At 34.1% G+C, this 15,508-nt stretch overlaps 2 protein-coding genes and 1 long non-coding RNA gene across 3 annotated transcripts in view; all 3 read left to right on the top strand.

The window, feature by feature from the left end:
• The window catches only part of LOC148679736 (uncharacterized), an 807,653-nt gene that overhangs the window by 387,217 nt on the left and 404,928 nt on the right, over positions 1–15,508 (top strand). The gene's annotated exons all lie outside the window — the stretch shown is intronic.
• The window catches only part of znf644a (zinc finger protein 644a), a 398,550-nt gene that overhangs the window by 33,621 nt on the left and 349,421 nt on the right, over positions 1–15,508 (top strand). The gene's annotated exons all lie outside the window — the stretch shown is intronic.
• gtf2b (general transcription factor IIB) lies at positions 2,577–14,677 on the top strand. The gene is given in 7 exon segments (NM_199697.1): positions 2,577–2,632; positions 5,468–5,574; positions 5,672–5,805; positions 8,328–8,474; positions 9,177–9,306; positions 11,348–11,629; positions 13,966–14,677. Coding segments are annotated over 7 exon segments (951 nt in total). The 5' UTR covers positions 2,577–2,615; the 3' UTR covers positions 14,100–14,677.

Raw genomic sequence — 15,508 nt, 5'->3', positions numbered from 1 at the left:
TGTTTTTTGAGGAAACTAGGACCCAGATGCGTAGGTAGAAAGTGCAGCATTGTTTGGCTGGCACAGTGCAGGAAATGTCTTGGTGACTAAACCAACCCAGCCTAAATGTGTTTTTTTCCCTCCAAGTTTCAGCTAGTTTTGTAAGAGGAACTTTATATTTCCTGCTGAATCATGGTCACGTTGATTTTGTCTTTCTTTCTTCTTTCTTTCTTTTTTTCAGTGGAATTACCACAGGAATTATAATTTATTTTAGTAATATTTTAATTCCATATTTTATATAGTAATCATGATCATATTTATAAAGCCATTATAGTTAGGAGAAAAAAATGAAAATCTGTCATAATTTCACCTTCCACCTTGTTTAAACAAAATAAGATATTTTGAAGATTGCTGAAAACCAATGACTTAGTAATGTTTTCCCCTCATCATTCTTCACAGCTTATTTTCAGAGTTGAAATCACAAACTTTCATTTTTGGGTGAATTCATTTACTAATTAATTAGCATGGACTCAAAAACACATACTTTCGCCAAAGACTGTGTAATACAGGGAATTTGCTTTAACCTCACTTAAGCTTGTGTCATTTTAAATGTATTGCAGTAGAGATTTATTTGGTCTCATTTTTAGATCAAGTCTAAAGTGCTGAAGTGGAAAATGTTATAAACCTAATAAAACAAGTTCTACAGATCTATATTAAAGTATTGTTTTTTAAAAGCTAAAACAATGTAACAATTTTTCCAAAAAGAAATCAAATAAAAATTTCTGTTTAAAATAAAAAATTATTATCTGTCAAAAATAATCTAAGATCAGCATTAATTATTTTTATATCATAATTAATCGCGTGGGTTTCCCCCGGGTGCTCTGGCATCCGCTGCATAAAACATATGCTGGATAAGTTGGCGCTTCATTCCGCTGTGGCGACCCCAGATTAATAAAGGGACTAAGCTGAAAATAAAATTAATAAAATAATTAATCATGATTTTAGTTATATAGTTATAATCATGCACACTATAATTTATGTGAAGACGTTCTCCCCACAGAAGGCCACATGTCAACACAAAATGACCTACATTTTTTACAGTTCTATTTTTTCTTTTACATTTGCAGTTGGCATTAAAATATACAAGATATATCATCGCGTGTTTACCATTTCATGTACTCGTTTAGTACTCAAGTATTTTTAGAAAGAAACAGATCATAACTTTAGAGACATATGAATGTTCTCGCAGCATGATTATAGAAGAGCCCAACCCTTGAGGTTTAAGAGTACACCAGCTGAACTCTTAATGACTATGTATGACACATTTGCGTTATAAGGCACAAGTGAATAATGAATTTAAGGATGGTATATCATTTTTCAATAGAGCATAATTGATGTGGAATATTAAAAGCCTAAGCTGTAAAACATGACAGATAGTTTTAAAATGAGGCATGCAATTCACATTTATTTTCCATTATTAGTCAAATTAAAGCCACGTGTAGTTTAGCACATGTGTGAGTCAGTCCAGACATGAAATGTATTGTTCTATACATCTTAAAACTGATTTTTTTTTTTAATAATTAGATGGTTAGATCTATATTGTACTTTTGTACAATGATTTTTTTTATATTTTAATGACATCTGAACATTAAAAATGTTTTGAGCCTCTATTTAACCTACTTGTCAGTTTAATACTTAATGATATTTTTCAAATAAATTTTAGATTAACTTTAAACTATAGCTATTTATACTATAGCTATAATACTGACTTGTTTTCCAAAAAAAAAAAAAAAAAACAATTTTTAAAATAACAATAATGGTAGAATTTTACTGCTGAAAAAAGAAGGCATATGTTGGTAAGGTATGTTTTGATGCTGGTTTGCTGTTCTTGCACTGAAACCAGCAAGACCAGCATCGAGACCAGCAAAACCAGCACTGAAACCAGCATACCAGCATCAAACACCATCATATGCTGTTTTCTTTCGACAGGGTTTACAGTTTGCTTCAACTTACAATGTTAAGGAAACAATATGTGGAACAAATTAAAAGACCACTTGTTTTGCTGAACTTATTATGTGTGAGTTTTAGAAAAATGCTGTTATCACATTACTCTAAAAAGGTCTGATAACATTCTTTCCCAATTAAAAAAAAAAAAACATCTGTCATTAAGAGCTCTATTTATCATGAATCATTTTCAGAATAACAATTGTTTGTTACATTGGTACTGCCTTGTTGCTGTGATGTCTAAAATGAATATGAATATGTCACCTTTTAGCTAGCCTACTTTTTCTTAAAATTTGGACGAAATGCCAACCATCACAGAATAAAACAGAAATTATGTTTTAGCCAAACATTATGCATCGTGAATCCAAGGAGATATTTTTTATAGAAACATATAACGTACATGTTTTAATTCAAAACGCAGACAAACTTAATGAAAATACGACATGTATCTAAAAAAACTACAAATGGGGGAACATGAATAAGTTTTGTCGAATCAAAAATGTGAAAAATTGAACCTTGTGGCACCCCGTTCTTTCTTTGTTCACGTGACCTACAAAACCTATAAATAGAGGTAGCGGGCGTCCATTGTGTTCACCAGAGAGTCACTGCCGTGGACAACAGACAGAAACAGTATGGCGTCAACGAGCCGGTTGGTTTCATTTCTGATGGTTTTTTATCGCTTCTCTGTCTGTCTGATATCGGTCTGTAAACGCACGTTGTAGATGAGCTTTGATTCTATCCGCTGTGCTCTCTGGGCTTTTATTAGCTGTTTGTTGTCGCTGTGACGCGTATGAAAGCCTCAGGAAAACACGAACACTGTCATTTTCTGCTAGCGCACGTTGTTTGTGTTTTCGTATCCTGTGAAACAAGACAAAGCGACAGCTGCTGGAGCTGTAAATAACGTTAAAAGACGAGTCGTCAGGGTTGTTGTCTCAGGTCTTTGTGGAGGCTTGAAATGCTTGTCAAATGTGAACCGAGCAACAGTCATCAGAGAGCTAACAGCGCTAACTGCTCCCACATCAACAACTCAGGAAGTCTTGCCTGGTGTAGTGACAAATTATTGTTCTTATTTAATCATTTATGCCAATAATAAACAATCATTTATTCTAGTTAATGCCTTCGTTTTTTAGGCTTTTTCACTACTGTAGATGTTGTATTTGAACAGAAACGGGAAGTTTTTATGGGTCAGTTTCAATGTTTTCTTTTGTATAAAATAATCAAATAAAAATAATAATTTGCTTTTGAATAAGGTGTTTTGTGGTGTAGAGTTACTTTACAAATACCTTCATCAATTAACTTTAGCTTATGGATTATCTAAGATCACAATGAGCCTAATGAACTTATTCTTTTTTTGTGTTGTTATTTATTGTCTTTATCATAATAGTTGAACATACAATTGTTTGTGGTTCATAGCAGTTATCTGAAAATTAGGCTAATGCCTTATTAAAGTTAAGAATAGTATTTGTTGATGTTAAAATCGTTGTTAAGACTGAGAGTTTAGAATTATTTTTCATGTCATGTAACTTAGTTAGCTATAGGATTGAGGTATAAATTGGTTTTAAACTCGCACATAGGCATGGGCCAAAATAAGTTTCTGATGGTATGATAACCTTGGATAAAATTACCACAGTTTTATTGGATCACAGTATTGTGATTACTGCTCTAAAAGAAGGTCTTTTTAAATGTTTGGGTAAAAAAAAAAAAAACTTTTTAAAGACAGTTTATTTTATTAAAAAAACTTTTATTATATTTTGGAACTGTAAACATGTAAGGCTAAACAGTTAAATCATTGATTTCTGCTGTCTTCATTAGTTTCAAAAACAGATTTATAAAAAAAAAATGCAGTTGGAGTCGGAAAACCTTAACATATACCATAGGAATGGTATAACAGAACATTTTAGCAGTATTAAAACCTTGACTTTTCCAAACTGCTGTAAACCTTGAAACTGGTTATCTTCTCATGCCTATTCACACATTTGTTTATATTTGAACAGTGACCACTTGTTCTGTTGTTTACCACTCTACTTTGATTATACAGACTGAAACTGCTTGTAAATATGAATTCAGTACAACATTAACCCTATTTACTTGATTGTGAACAATGTTGTGCGTTCATAGTCATTGGCTGCTAATATGATTTCACTATTTCAATCATGTTGATGATACTTCATTGAGATTTTATAATTAAAGAGAAAGTCAGAGTGTGCAAACTAAATATAAAACTAACTGTACTTAAATAGCATGGTCATGATTATTCATTAGTTGCATTTTTTACGGTTATACACTGTAATCAATCTATCTAAGAGAACTGCAGTTGGATGTTCAGTGACATTTTGGCTTTCAAATATAGAAGATAAAAGCTTGTAAGCGAATATTAGTCATTTTGCTTCAGTTTTATTGTTGTTGAAAAATATTTCAATTACAACAAAGAGAGAAATATTTTAGCCTATTGATTTTTATTTTATAGTTTTATGGAAAAGCACATGCGCCTAAGAAAATCAGTATAGTGCAGTAGTAAAATAATGAAAGTTAAAAAAATATCTTTCATTATATTTTAGATGCAGCATAAATGAGCAAAATGGTGAATTAAATCATTCATGTACACTTAATAACTGATTGAAATGTTAATTGGAAAACTCCAGAATAGTTACTGGGGTTATTACTAGACTTTTAAACTGTTATAACTTAAAAAAATAAAATAAAATTGAAAACAATGCCAGTGAAGTAGGGGTTACACAATATATAATTTCAGCATCGATATCGCAATATGATCATTCGCAATAGTCACATCGCGAGCATACACAATGTTGAGTCTGGATTATAATTCATTATTTTGATGTGTTGTTGATGCCTGTGATTGTATTATGACCTTTAAAGCATTCAGGCACAATAAATTGTACCATTTGTAACTTTAACAATGATTAATTTTATTAAATTATTTTTATCTTTCAGTTACTTTACTTGAATACTGTTAGACTCTGAAAATGATGAAACACCTTTTCCTGATTATATTTAGAGATTGTTATGTATGAAATAAATACAGAAATGCAATAGCACAGCCCACATCGAACATGTGTCGGGGGACCCTAAAAAGTTTATAAATTGTTTATTAGATTTTATAGAGATGCACTCCCACTGCAAAATCATCCCAATCGATTTAAAATTATACTTTCTTTCCAAATAGAGATATTTAAGTTATCTGGTGAAATTGTATTCATATCACAAAATTTAAAAAAAATATTGCATTGCTAGATGTTTTGATTATTGTGCAGTCCTACAATGAAGTGACACTAGATGGTTCTTCTCCCGATATTCCTTCCCAGCAATTTTTCACTAGATTTTATTTCTATAAAAATGATTATCTGAGCATGCCTAAAATGTTTTTCTGTATCTAAATCTACTGGCAAGCAATTTATATCAAATGTCAATACTCTTTAAAAGTGTTTTTTTCTGACCTCTGAGATCTGAATTTTGTATTTCTCAGTGGAGACTCTCTTCCCAAAGTGCAATGCCCGAATCACCCCGATGCCCTGCTGGTGGAGGACTACAGGGCAGGAGACATGATCTGTCCTGAATGTGGCCTTGTAGTAGGTATGAGTTTCAACCTGCTTCTGAATTATACAGCTGGATGTTTTCATCACTAATGTAAACAGTAAGACAATGAATGCGCCTTCGCTTTCTATGGCAGGAGACCGTGTAATTGATGTGGGGTCAGAGTGGAGAACGTTCTCCAATGAGAAGGCAACCAAAGATCCGTCTCGTGTTGGCGATGCTCAAAACCCTCTTCTCAATGGAGGAGACCTCACTACCATGATCAGCAAGGTAGGGATTTATCCACTAATGATTATTAAAAAAAGTATCTGTATTTTTTTCTTTTATTGTCTTGACGGTCTGGAAAGAAATCTTGATATAAGCAATGATTAAAGTGTTATAGTTTAAAAAATAATTTATTATAATAAGTATTTTTTTAATGTCCTGGGCCTGACCAGGGTAGCAGTCCAGACAATGTGCAACTCGGTGCATGAAAACAAAAATAGTCGTCATATCCATTAGGCTATGATATGCAAGATTTGGGGGTAATGTTAAAAAACTGCTTTCCCATTGTTTTAGGTGAAAACTTAAATCAATCCATGAATTAGAAATGATTATGGTTTATCCTGGTTTAAAGACCTTTTTCTTCGTTGCTGCATGGCGGGCACCATTGTGACCAGCGCCTTATGGTTGGGTGCTTAGAACTTCCGTTAAGAATTGTTATCAGCTAGAGCAGCGTTTCTCAACTGGGTGTCAATACTGTTTTTAGTGGCCTACGGAGTGTTTTTGTGATGCGGTACTTGAATTTTGAAAGAAAGACGTGTGTTAAAGCCGTTATACTTCTGTCAGATGCGGTTCATGTGCAAGAGAAAAATGTTCTCCTAATTTAGTGTCTACCATTAGGTCAGATGCTAAAACATAGGGTCAGTGTTCTCGACCTGTCAGCTGTTATAATGTACTCTGCAGCTCCTCAATGCAAACACACACACACAGACGATACCTCACTGCATTATAAAGAGCAACCATATTACTGGCATGAAACTAGCAGGTATGCAAGTCATGCAATTTCCAAAAAAAAATCAATAAAAATCTGTTACTGATAGTATTCTGGCTGTTTTGCATGTTGATTCTAATCAGGAGCAGTTATGTTTCGTTTAGTTAGTTTGTGTAGTGAAGTATGTACCACGATATGCGTTTCCTGCAATTTCAAAATGCCTCTTTATTTTCACTTTGTGCCACTCATTCAATTAATGTGTTTAACATTTTGAAGAATTACGTTTGTTTGGCTTGGTTGTATATTTGAAAAAAAAGAGAAAATGTTGACTTTAGTGATGACGGGGCTTCATTTAAACAGCGCGATGCCATCTAACAGCAAGAGAAATATACCTCGCAGCAGTTGTTTTCCATCCCTTTAGATCCCTTTTATCAAATTTTCTAAATAAACAGTCCAGGAGGAGGGCCTGATCGACAGCAGTATTGGTTCAAATACAATAAAAGCAAGTAAAATAGATTAAAACTATGACTTCAAAGCTGTCTGAATGTGACTCTTTTGTAAGTTCTTAGCATCCTCCTTGGCCATACACGCAAAGGAAAATGGTTAATTTTGCATTCTAAGAAAAAAGTCTATATGAAAAGGTGGCTCCATGAGGATTAGTGTATTTACTTTACACTTTATGAATATCAATAACATCAATGGGTGCTTTAACATTTTAATTACTTATATGATAATTTAAATGTATTGTTAATGTGCAATTATGTAAACAAACAGTTATTTGAACAGGAAACAAACTGAACAAACCAGGTTGCAGAAAAGACTTGAATTACCCTTTGCCTGAGGCTGTGGATTAAAGGTCATAATGTTATAAAGAATGTTCAGTTTCCTGCACAGACCAATAGTTTCAGTTCATATTTTTTTCGTTTTCTTTTTGAGTCTCAAAGTTTCAGCAGCTGTTGACTTGCATTTTATGAATCAGAAACACAGTTTCACTGGAAATCTTTTGTAACGATCTACTGACCAGAAAAATGTACCCATTTCACGGATGGCCTAAAGATGAGCACATTAACAGCAAGTTTGTTTCCTAAGAATTATTAGTTTGTTTGAAAACACAGTATAAAGCATTCTCTTTAAACATTCAACTTTAGTCATGCACTTTATCTGCAGCACCTCAATGGGATTTCTTGCCAATATGTCTTATTCATGTTATCCATAAATATTTATTATTTGCTGCTGTATTGTTGAATGCTTTCCACTCCCTGACATAATTAATTCATTTTTCAAATTTATTGTCTTGTTTTTCATTATCAGACATTTTTGTTGTTTAGGGATTAGTAGTTCCAGTCCTACTTTATTAAAGACTATAGAATACACAAGACATGCCACTTGTATAGTTTTGAATTGGGAAAAGTGTAATGGTCAATATGGTGAATGAAGCAACGTCTGCAAGTACAAGAGCCAATCAGCGATCGCTATAGCCTGAGGATTCTCTGGAAGAGAGGCTGGGACCAGATGTAAATTTCTGCAGATTATGTGTGATTTAACATATAGAAATGAAGCTAAAGATTTTTTTTCCTAATTTGAAATTTAATCGTAAGCTTAGCAAGCAATTTTGGAGAATTTGATGTTTCCCCATTTAAACAGAATGCCCAAGCATGCTGCCCGAGAGGCATCTCAAAGATGGCCGCTGAGTAAAATTTCTTGATTTTTAAGGGACTTAATTTGACTTAATGTACTGACTTTTTAATTTTGAAAGTTTGATTTATAATTGTATGTTCTCACAAGTATTTTAAAATATTTTTTCCTTCTGAAATGTCAGGGAACAGGTGCGGCAAGCTTTGATGAGTTTGGAAATTCCAAGTACCAGAATCGGAGAACCATGAGCAGCTCCGATCGAGCCATGCTCAATGCCTTCAAAGAGATCACCACCATGGCTGACAGGATCAACCTCCCCAGGAACATTATTGTGAGTGTCTGTTGTTTTTGAATTAGAGAATAATCTGGTTGCAGTTTAATTTAGCTCGGAAGCTTGTAACACAATGTATGGCATTTTATTTCAATGTAATCGTTTTATTTTAGGTTATAATAGCAATAATGAAGTAACCTAAATAAGGTTTGTTTAAAGTTTATTTATAAAGTGCTCTACGCTAACTCAAGGTCACTATACAGAGAGATAACAAAATAGGACAGTGCACCAACAACATTGGTAGTTGAGAAGATAACCACAGATAATATGACTAAATAAATACATAAATAGAAATAAATGCCGAAAAAAAGAGGTCCAAGAACAGAACCTTAAGGGACAACGTGAGAGATATTGTGCATGTAAAAGATTGAAGTTATTGATCACAATGAAGAGTTGTTTTTCAGAATGATTGGCTATAAAACAGATGCCCTCTATATTGTGACATGACAAACTAAACATGATAGTGTGTAAATTAAAACAAAATGGGCAAATCATTATTTTACATTCACTTTAGTCTGTCTCTATTTATTAATCTTTGATGATATTCCCTCTTTTATATGCTTTTTTCACAACATGGCCCTTATGATGATGGTGGCTAACTTTGAGGTTTCAAATTTGGGGTTTCCCAAAAGTAAAAAAAGTCATCCCAAAAGTTTGCTCTGTTGAAAATCTGTTTGAATTGAATTGTGTTTTTTGTCACAGGATCGAACAAACAACTTGTTCAAACAGGTTTATGAACAGAAAAGTCTGAAAGGCAGAAGTAATGATGCTATTGCTTCAGCCTGCCTCTACATCGCATGCAGACAGGAGGGCGTCCCAAGAACATTTAAAGGTAAAACCTGCATACTCTTTCACTGACTAATCTGCACCATTGCATTAATGGTTCTAATGTGTTTTTATCATTAAAGGTGAAGAATGTCTTTTTTTGCGTTAAGATGCTTGTTTCTATTTTGTATAATTTCTAAGTTAATTGTGGGGTACAAAGCCACAAACATTGTGTCTCCATCTGGCTATCAAAGCATTGCTTTGTTTGAACATCATAAGTAAAAATCCTGTACATTTTTTCCATAGATAAATAAATTTTTTAAATGCTAATGACTTAAATATGCTTTTATTGAACCATGTTAATTCAGTCATAATCATAATAATCATAAGCTTATAATCATGTTTAAAATTAAATAAGCGAAAAAAGAAGGCTTCTTTAATGAGTTAATGTATGTATATCCATTTATTTTTTAGGTCACAAACTTGAAACTAATAATAGAACAAAGGACCAAGGCTGCTAAAAAGTGCACTTTAATAGAATGAGTTTATTTGTTTGTGTGACCAATGGAAGGTAGAAGGAGTTTGCTGGAAAACCTTTTGGTTGTGAAACTGATTCCGGGAGGCTAGTGGAGCTAAAATGACATGCTTTAGGTTTGGGATTATGCAAGTTACCTCAATTTTTGGCTTTTTGTCATTCTAAGCCCAATTTTTAATCTAAAGTATGTTTTACATTTGAAATTAAGAAGGTGGGTTAACATTAGTAGAGCTCAGCCTCACAAACCTCATATACAGTGTTCTCAAGTTCAAACTGGTAGGGCCATATCAGTGACTGACAATTCATCGGTGGGCCATTTTAACATTCAAGTACAAGACAAAAGTGGAAACCTGATGTAATTGATGCACTCAGATGTTCTTCCCCAGAGTATCAAAGTTCTTTTTTTTATTCTTGTTGTACATATTGAAGAGGTAGTTTGAACTGCTATGAAAATACTACAATTTAATAATATTAATAATTATAATTTTAATTATATCCCAATCACTTTTTGCTTAACCAAAAGTTTAACACATATCATAAGACAGCAGATCAACAGTTTGGCAAACCTTGTTGACTTTCTTTTTTTTTAAACTACAACAAAAAGGGGAAAAGTATATATTCACATTTACTTTAGCTTGTTCAATTCAGCCAGCAGTAAAACTTTACTAATGCACATATTTTATACAAATCTTAATATGCATATTAGGAATATCTATTAATGAGACCACTTGAATAAAATATCAGCAAAATTGTCATATTTACACCATCAGCATGACGTATTAGCCATGAAGAGGTGTTTGTACAACAAAATGCAGGCGGTATAAAACTGATTATAATCAAACGACCTTTTAATATTTACAAAAATACAGCTCGAGTAAAAACAGAGAGCTTACAGACATATTTCAACGTTTAACTATAATCTGCATTTTACTCTCGACCGCATGCTGAGAAAAAACAAAAGTAACATCTAATATATAGTATAGCATTTTAAATGTTCAGTAGGTGGGGGGTCAAAACCACAAGTGTCTTTATTCGACTGCTCAACAGCGATTGGGATTCAAAAATATATGTTTTGTTAGGACGAATCTTTTGATATTTTTGACGTCAGTTACGGGCTGGAGGAAGGAGGAGGGGGGCCGCAAATAGCCCGTGGGCCAGGTTTCAGACTCCTGCTCATATACAATGTAACTGTGTGTTGTACATTTTTAGCATGTAAGGGGAAAAATATCGCATAGTGATTGGAAAATATATAGTCCAAAAATCAAGAAAAAAAAAAAGATTGCAGTTGTCCATATATAAATATACAACTCTAAATATGACAGTATTGTCGAATCAATGACAGAGACACCATGCTTTAGGAATATGCAGTGTAAAATCATTTTGTGGATAAACAAAAACCTTTCTGCAAATAATTTATTAACCCATTATTCAGTTTACGCAAGCTTTAGAATAACCCAGGGTTAACTACAACTGTGAAAAAGCCCAATTGGATTTGTATATTGAAATATTATAAATATTTTATAATCAATTTCATTTTGTGTTAATGTATAACTCATATGTCCCTCCACTCCAGAAATCTGTGCAGTGTCTCGGATCTCAAAGAAGGAGATTGGCCGCTGCTTCAAGCTAATCTTGAAGGCTCTGGAGACGAGTGTGGATCTCATCACAACTGGTGATTTCATGTCACGTTTCTGCTCCAACTTGGGCTTGCCTAAACAGGTGCAAATGGCGGCCACTTACATTGCCAGAAAGGCCGTGGAACTGGATTTGGTTCCAGGTCGCAGTCCTATCTCAGTGGCGGCCGCAGCCATTTATATGGCATCTCAAGCATCTGCCGAGAAGAAGACACAGAAAGGTAAGAAAAAACATGTGAAGGCCTGTTCACACCAAAGACGTTAACTATAAAAATAAGAATACGTATACTTTTCAAAAAGTTGTTCTGAATGTAGAACCTCCTTCGGTCAGTAAGTGAGTGTTGGCCCTCACAGAGAGACGCTAAATCACTTTCTAGTAGTGCATCAAAAATCTCAGGGTTTATATCACATTGTGTTTTTTAGTCACATATTCGGACCATGATCAGCCAACAAGGGGAGCAGACAAATGTCATTTTCTTTGCATTTATTACAAAAACAGCACCGCAAGAGACTATTGGTGTTAAACAGAACATGGAACCTGTAATTTTATTAAAAATAAAATAAAGAAATAATCTGCTAAATAAAAATAAATAGTAAAATATCTGTGAAAAAAATCATGGTTACTACTAATGTTGCTGATAACACTAAATTTATAAATCTAACATTATAATTTGTACAACCCATGTTTATTTTAGTCTCATTTTCAATAAATGATTCAGTTATTCACTCATAAAAATTGTGAAATATTTTTCATGGCTACTTGTCGCCACCTATTGGCTAAATGTAATTAATGCCTACAGCTTTCATTTTGGAGCCTCAAATTAAATGAATATGACGGTGATTTTAATCTTTTCCATAAACATCAGTGATTATGTCTAAACTGTTATACCAGTACTACTGTGTTATTTGACTGTTTGTAACTTCATAACTCAAAAGACTAAATACTCTTGATTTTTGTGATTTTCAAACACAGATTTGAATGCAGCGATTGGAAGGATTAATAAATATATGCAAATCACCATCATTTATAATATATGTTGCATGAGTGTTGAGATTCCAATCTTTTAATGATTAATCGTGCAGCTTACACTGAATGTATTAATGTGGGTTAAACAAGTAGTGACTTTTAATGAAACCCACCAGATCCCAATTCCCGAAAAACCCACCCCAACTTCTTTCATTATCATTGTGTTTTACAGAAAAGACTAAATGCTTTCATACATGTGATTTACATGTGACACGAGAGGGAATCTCTCGGTGATCGTTTCAAATTTAGAATTAATCTACAAGTAAATCAAATGCATTTATCCGCGGGCCACGTATGTTCCGAATTATGGGTTGTGATCCTTGATCAACTTGAACCGTTACACCCCTACCTTACAGAACTTTTTTTTATGCTGTTACTTGCCTTTGAAATGATCTTTCCAGTCCCATATGAACTGCTGATTCACTGGTAACATTCAAATGGCAAATGAAAATCCTTCTCTTCTGCAGGCACTTGACAACATTCTAACATTTAACAAAAAATCCCTTTTCCCTCCCTAACCTCACTAAATGTGTCTGTTAAATGACGTATAAAATGTAAACCAATGGCAGGAGTTCAGGCCACAGCTATAATGTTAATGATGCAGAGAAACCAAACCTTCCACAATATTTTTACTAGCTGATAAACGATAAACACTAACAACCAATCAAATCCATTTAAATACAAAAGACTCACACATTGAATTTCTCACCTACTTTAAAAAAAAATGTATAGATCTAGGCGATGCAGTAGCGTAGTGCTGTTGCCTCACAGCAAGAAGGTCGCTGGTTCGAGCCTCGGCTGGGGCAGTTGGCGTTTCTGTGTGGAGTTTGCTTGTTCTCCCTGCGTTTGCGTGAGTTTCCTCCGGGTGCTCCAGTTTCCCCCACAGTCCCAAGACATGTGGTACAGGTGAATTGGGTAGGCTAAATTATCCATAATGTGTAAGTGTGTATGGATGTTTCCCAGAGATGGGTTGGAGCTGGAATGGCATCCGCTGCGTAAAAACATATGCTGGATAAGTTGGCGGTTCACTGTGGCGACCCTAGATTAATAAACGGACTATCTGGATAAACATTTGGTTTTAGTGCATAGATTTAGTACAATTATGATTTCTCCAAATTTTTGTAGTTTTTTTTTTTTTTTTGTCTTTGTAAAATGAGAATCATAAGACAAACAATATTCATGCTTAAAGGAAGGAACTCTCCACTTTTTGGAAACAGGCTCATTTTACAACTGTAGAGTTAAAAATAAAGAATTACAGTGAAATTTTTGCATAGTTTTTTATTTATTTTGCCGATTTCCAAATCTGGCAGAATCAACTTTAGCTTAGCATAAGTCATTGAAACATATTAGACCACAAGCATTGTTTAAAAAAGGCCTATTGAAAAACAAATAGTGTGGTGTTACTGGTTCTTAAAAATAAACACATTGACATTGTTTGCTAGTGTAGACACAAATAGTGTTCCATTTGTTTGTGGTGTGAAACCAAGCTCAATGTCCTTAATAAATGGGTTTAATTTTTTTACCGTGCAGAGATTGGAGACATCGCTGGAGTGGCAGACGTGACCATCCGCCAGTCCTACCGTCTCATCTACCCTCGCGCCGCTGATCTCTTTCCTCCCGACTTCAAGTTCGACACACCAGTGGATAAACTGCCTCAGCTGTGAACACCACGTGCCCCTCGCTTACCCGCTCTTTGTACTTTCAGAATTTTTGCCCTTCTCTCTTTGAAATTCGCAACGTTTGCTCTTCCCTGCGAAGGCTGGAGTTTTTTAAAAAGACGACGGCAGGGATTCAACAAAGTACAGAAGACACATTCCAAGATAAACGCAGTTTGCAGGCTGTACTTTCATTTGTGTGTATATATATTGTACATATGTCCAAGTGAGAATTCGATTGGTGGTTGCGACTAGGCATATTTCTTACTGTAACATTTTCTTTTGTAGGAAATGATTTTGTTAGCTTGTTTGGATTCTATTTAGTAACTTAAATAATAAATGCTTTTCAGAAAAGCATGGTGAACGTCTGGGAAACACCCCTAAGAAGGTTTACAGGTTTACCTTGAGATTTGAAAGCGTGTAGCTCACGAATGGTTTTATTTCCCCCTCTCTTTTTTCGTTTCTTGAGGGGAATATGGTTTCTGTTAGTGTTTCTGTTCCTGTATTTGCAGCTCAGTTGTTCTAAAAGATTTCACGAAACACCACAGAATCCTTTTTGAAGTGGCAATAAACCATTTACAAAGAGACTCATGACTTTCCATAATAAACATTTAATTTTTTGCATTCACGATGGCTGACAGTTTGTAGCAAAACCTGTTATTTACACCATTGCCAAGTCAAACTTGTGACTGTACCATTGGAGACCTCATGCTCAAACACATAGAAAACCTTTTTACATCATCATTTTCCCACAATTTAGATAAAACATGGATATTTTAGACAAAAAGTAGTGCTTCCAGTTTGATAGTGTTTATGTAGTGTCGCCTATATAACACACCAGACCTCAAACTAGCCCTCAGGTTGGATTGCTTTTTACACATATGAAGCTTCAGACCCATTTCTGAGTGAGTATATTCAGGATATTTGGTGTCTAGCATGGATTCCAGTCTATCAAGTCTCATCCACTAGTTATGAGCTTTTTTTTAATGGATGAATTTCAGTAGGGAACAACTAGAGCTAATGTTAAAAGACAGTTCACCCAGAAATGAAAGTTCTGTCATCATTTACTCACTTTCAATTGTGCTTGAGTTTCTTCTCTTGGCCATTGGCATCTATAGTCTTTTTTCCTACTATGGATGTCAGTAGATACCAGTTTTGGTAGGTTTGGAACCAATGTACATGAGTAAATGTTTTATTTTTGGGTGAACTTTCTCTTTAACAACTGAGGTAATGTTATTGCCTGTCACACGCTACCATTTGAAAATTCTGCTCAGTATGATTTTTGTTTTTGAGAGTTTCCCCATGCACAAAGGCTGCATTTGTTATTATTAATAATAAAAGGACATTAACTTGCTCTTTCATGGACACCAAATTCAAGGACTTTTTTTAAATCACCAATATTTAAAATCGATCACCTT

This window comes from Danio rerio, chromosome 2 (genome assembly GCF_052040795.2).
Source record: "Danio rerio strain M-AB ecotype USA chromosome 2, GRCz13ab, whole genome shotgun sequence".
Lineage (NCBI taxonomy): Eukaryota > Metazoa > Chordata > Actinopteri > Cypriniformes > Danionidae > Danio > Danio rerio.
This window is presented reverse-complemented; position numbering and strand designations above follow the sequence as displayed.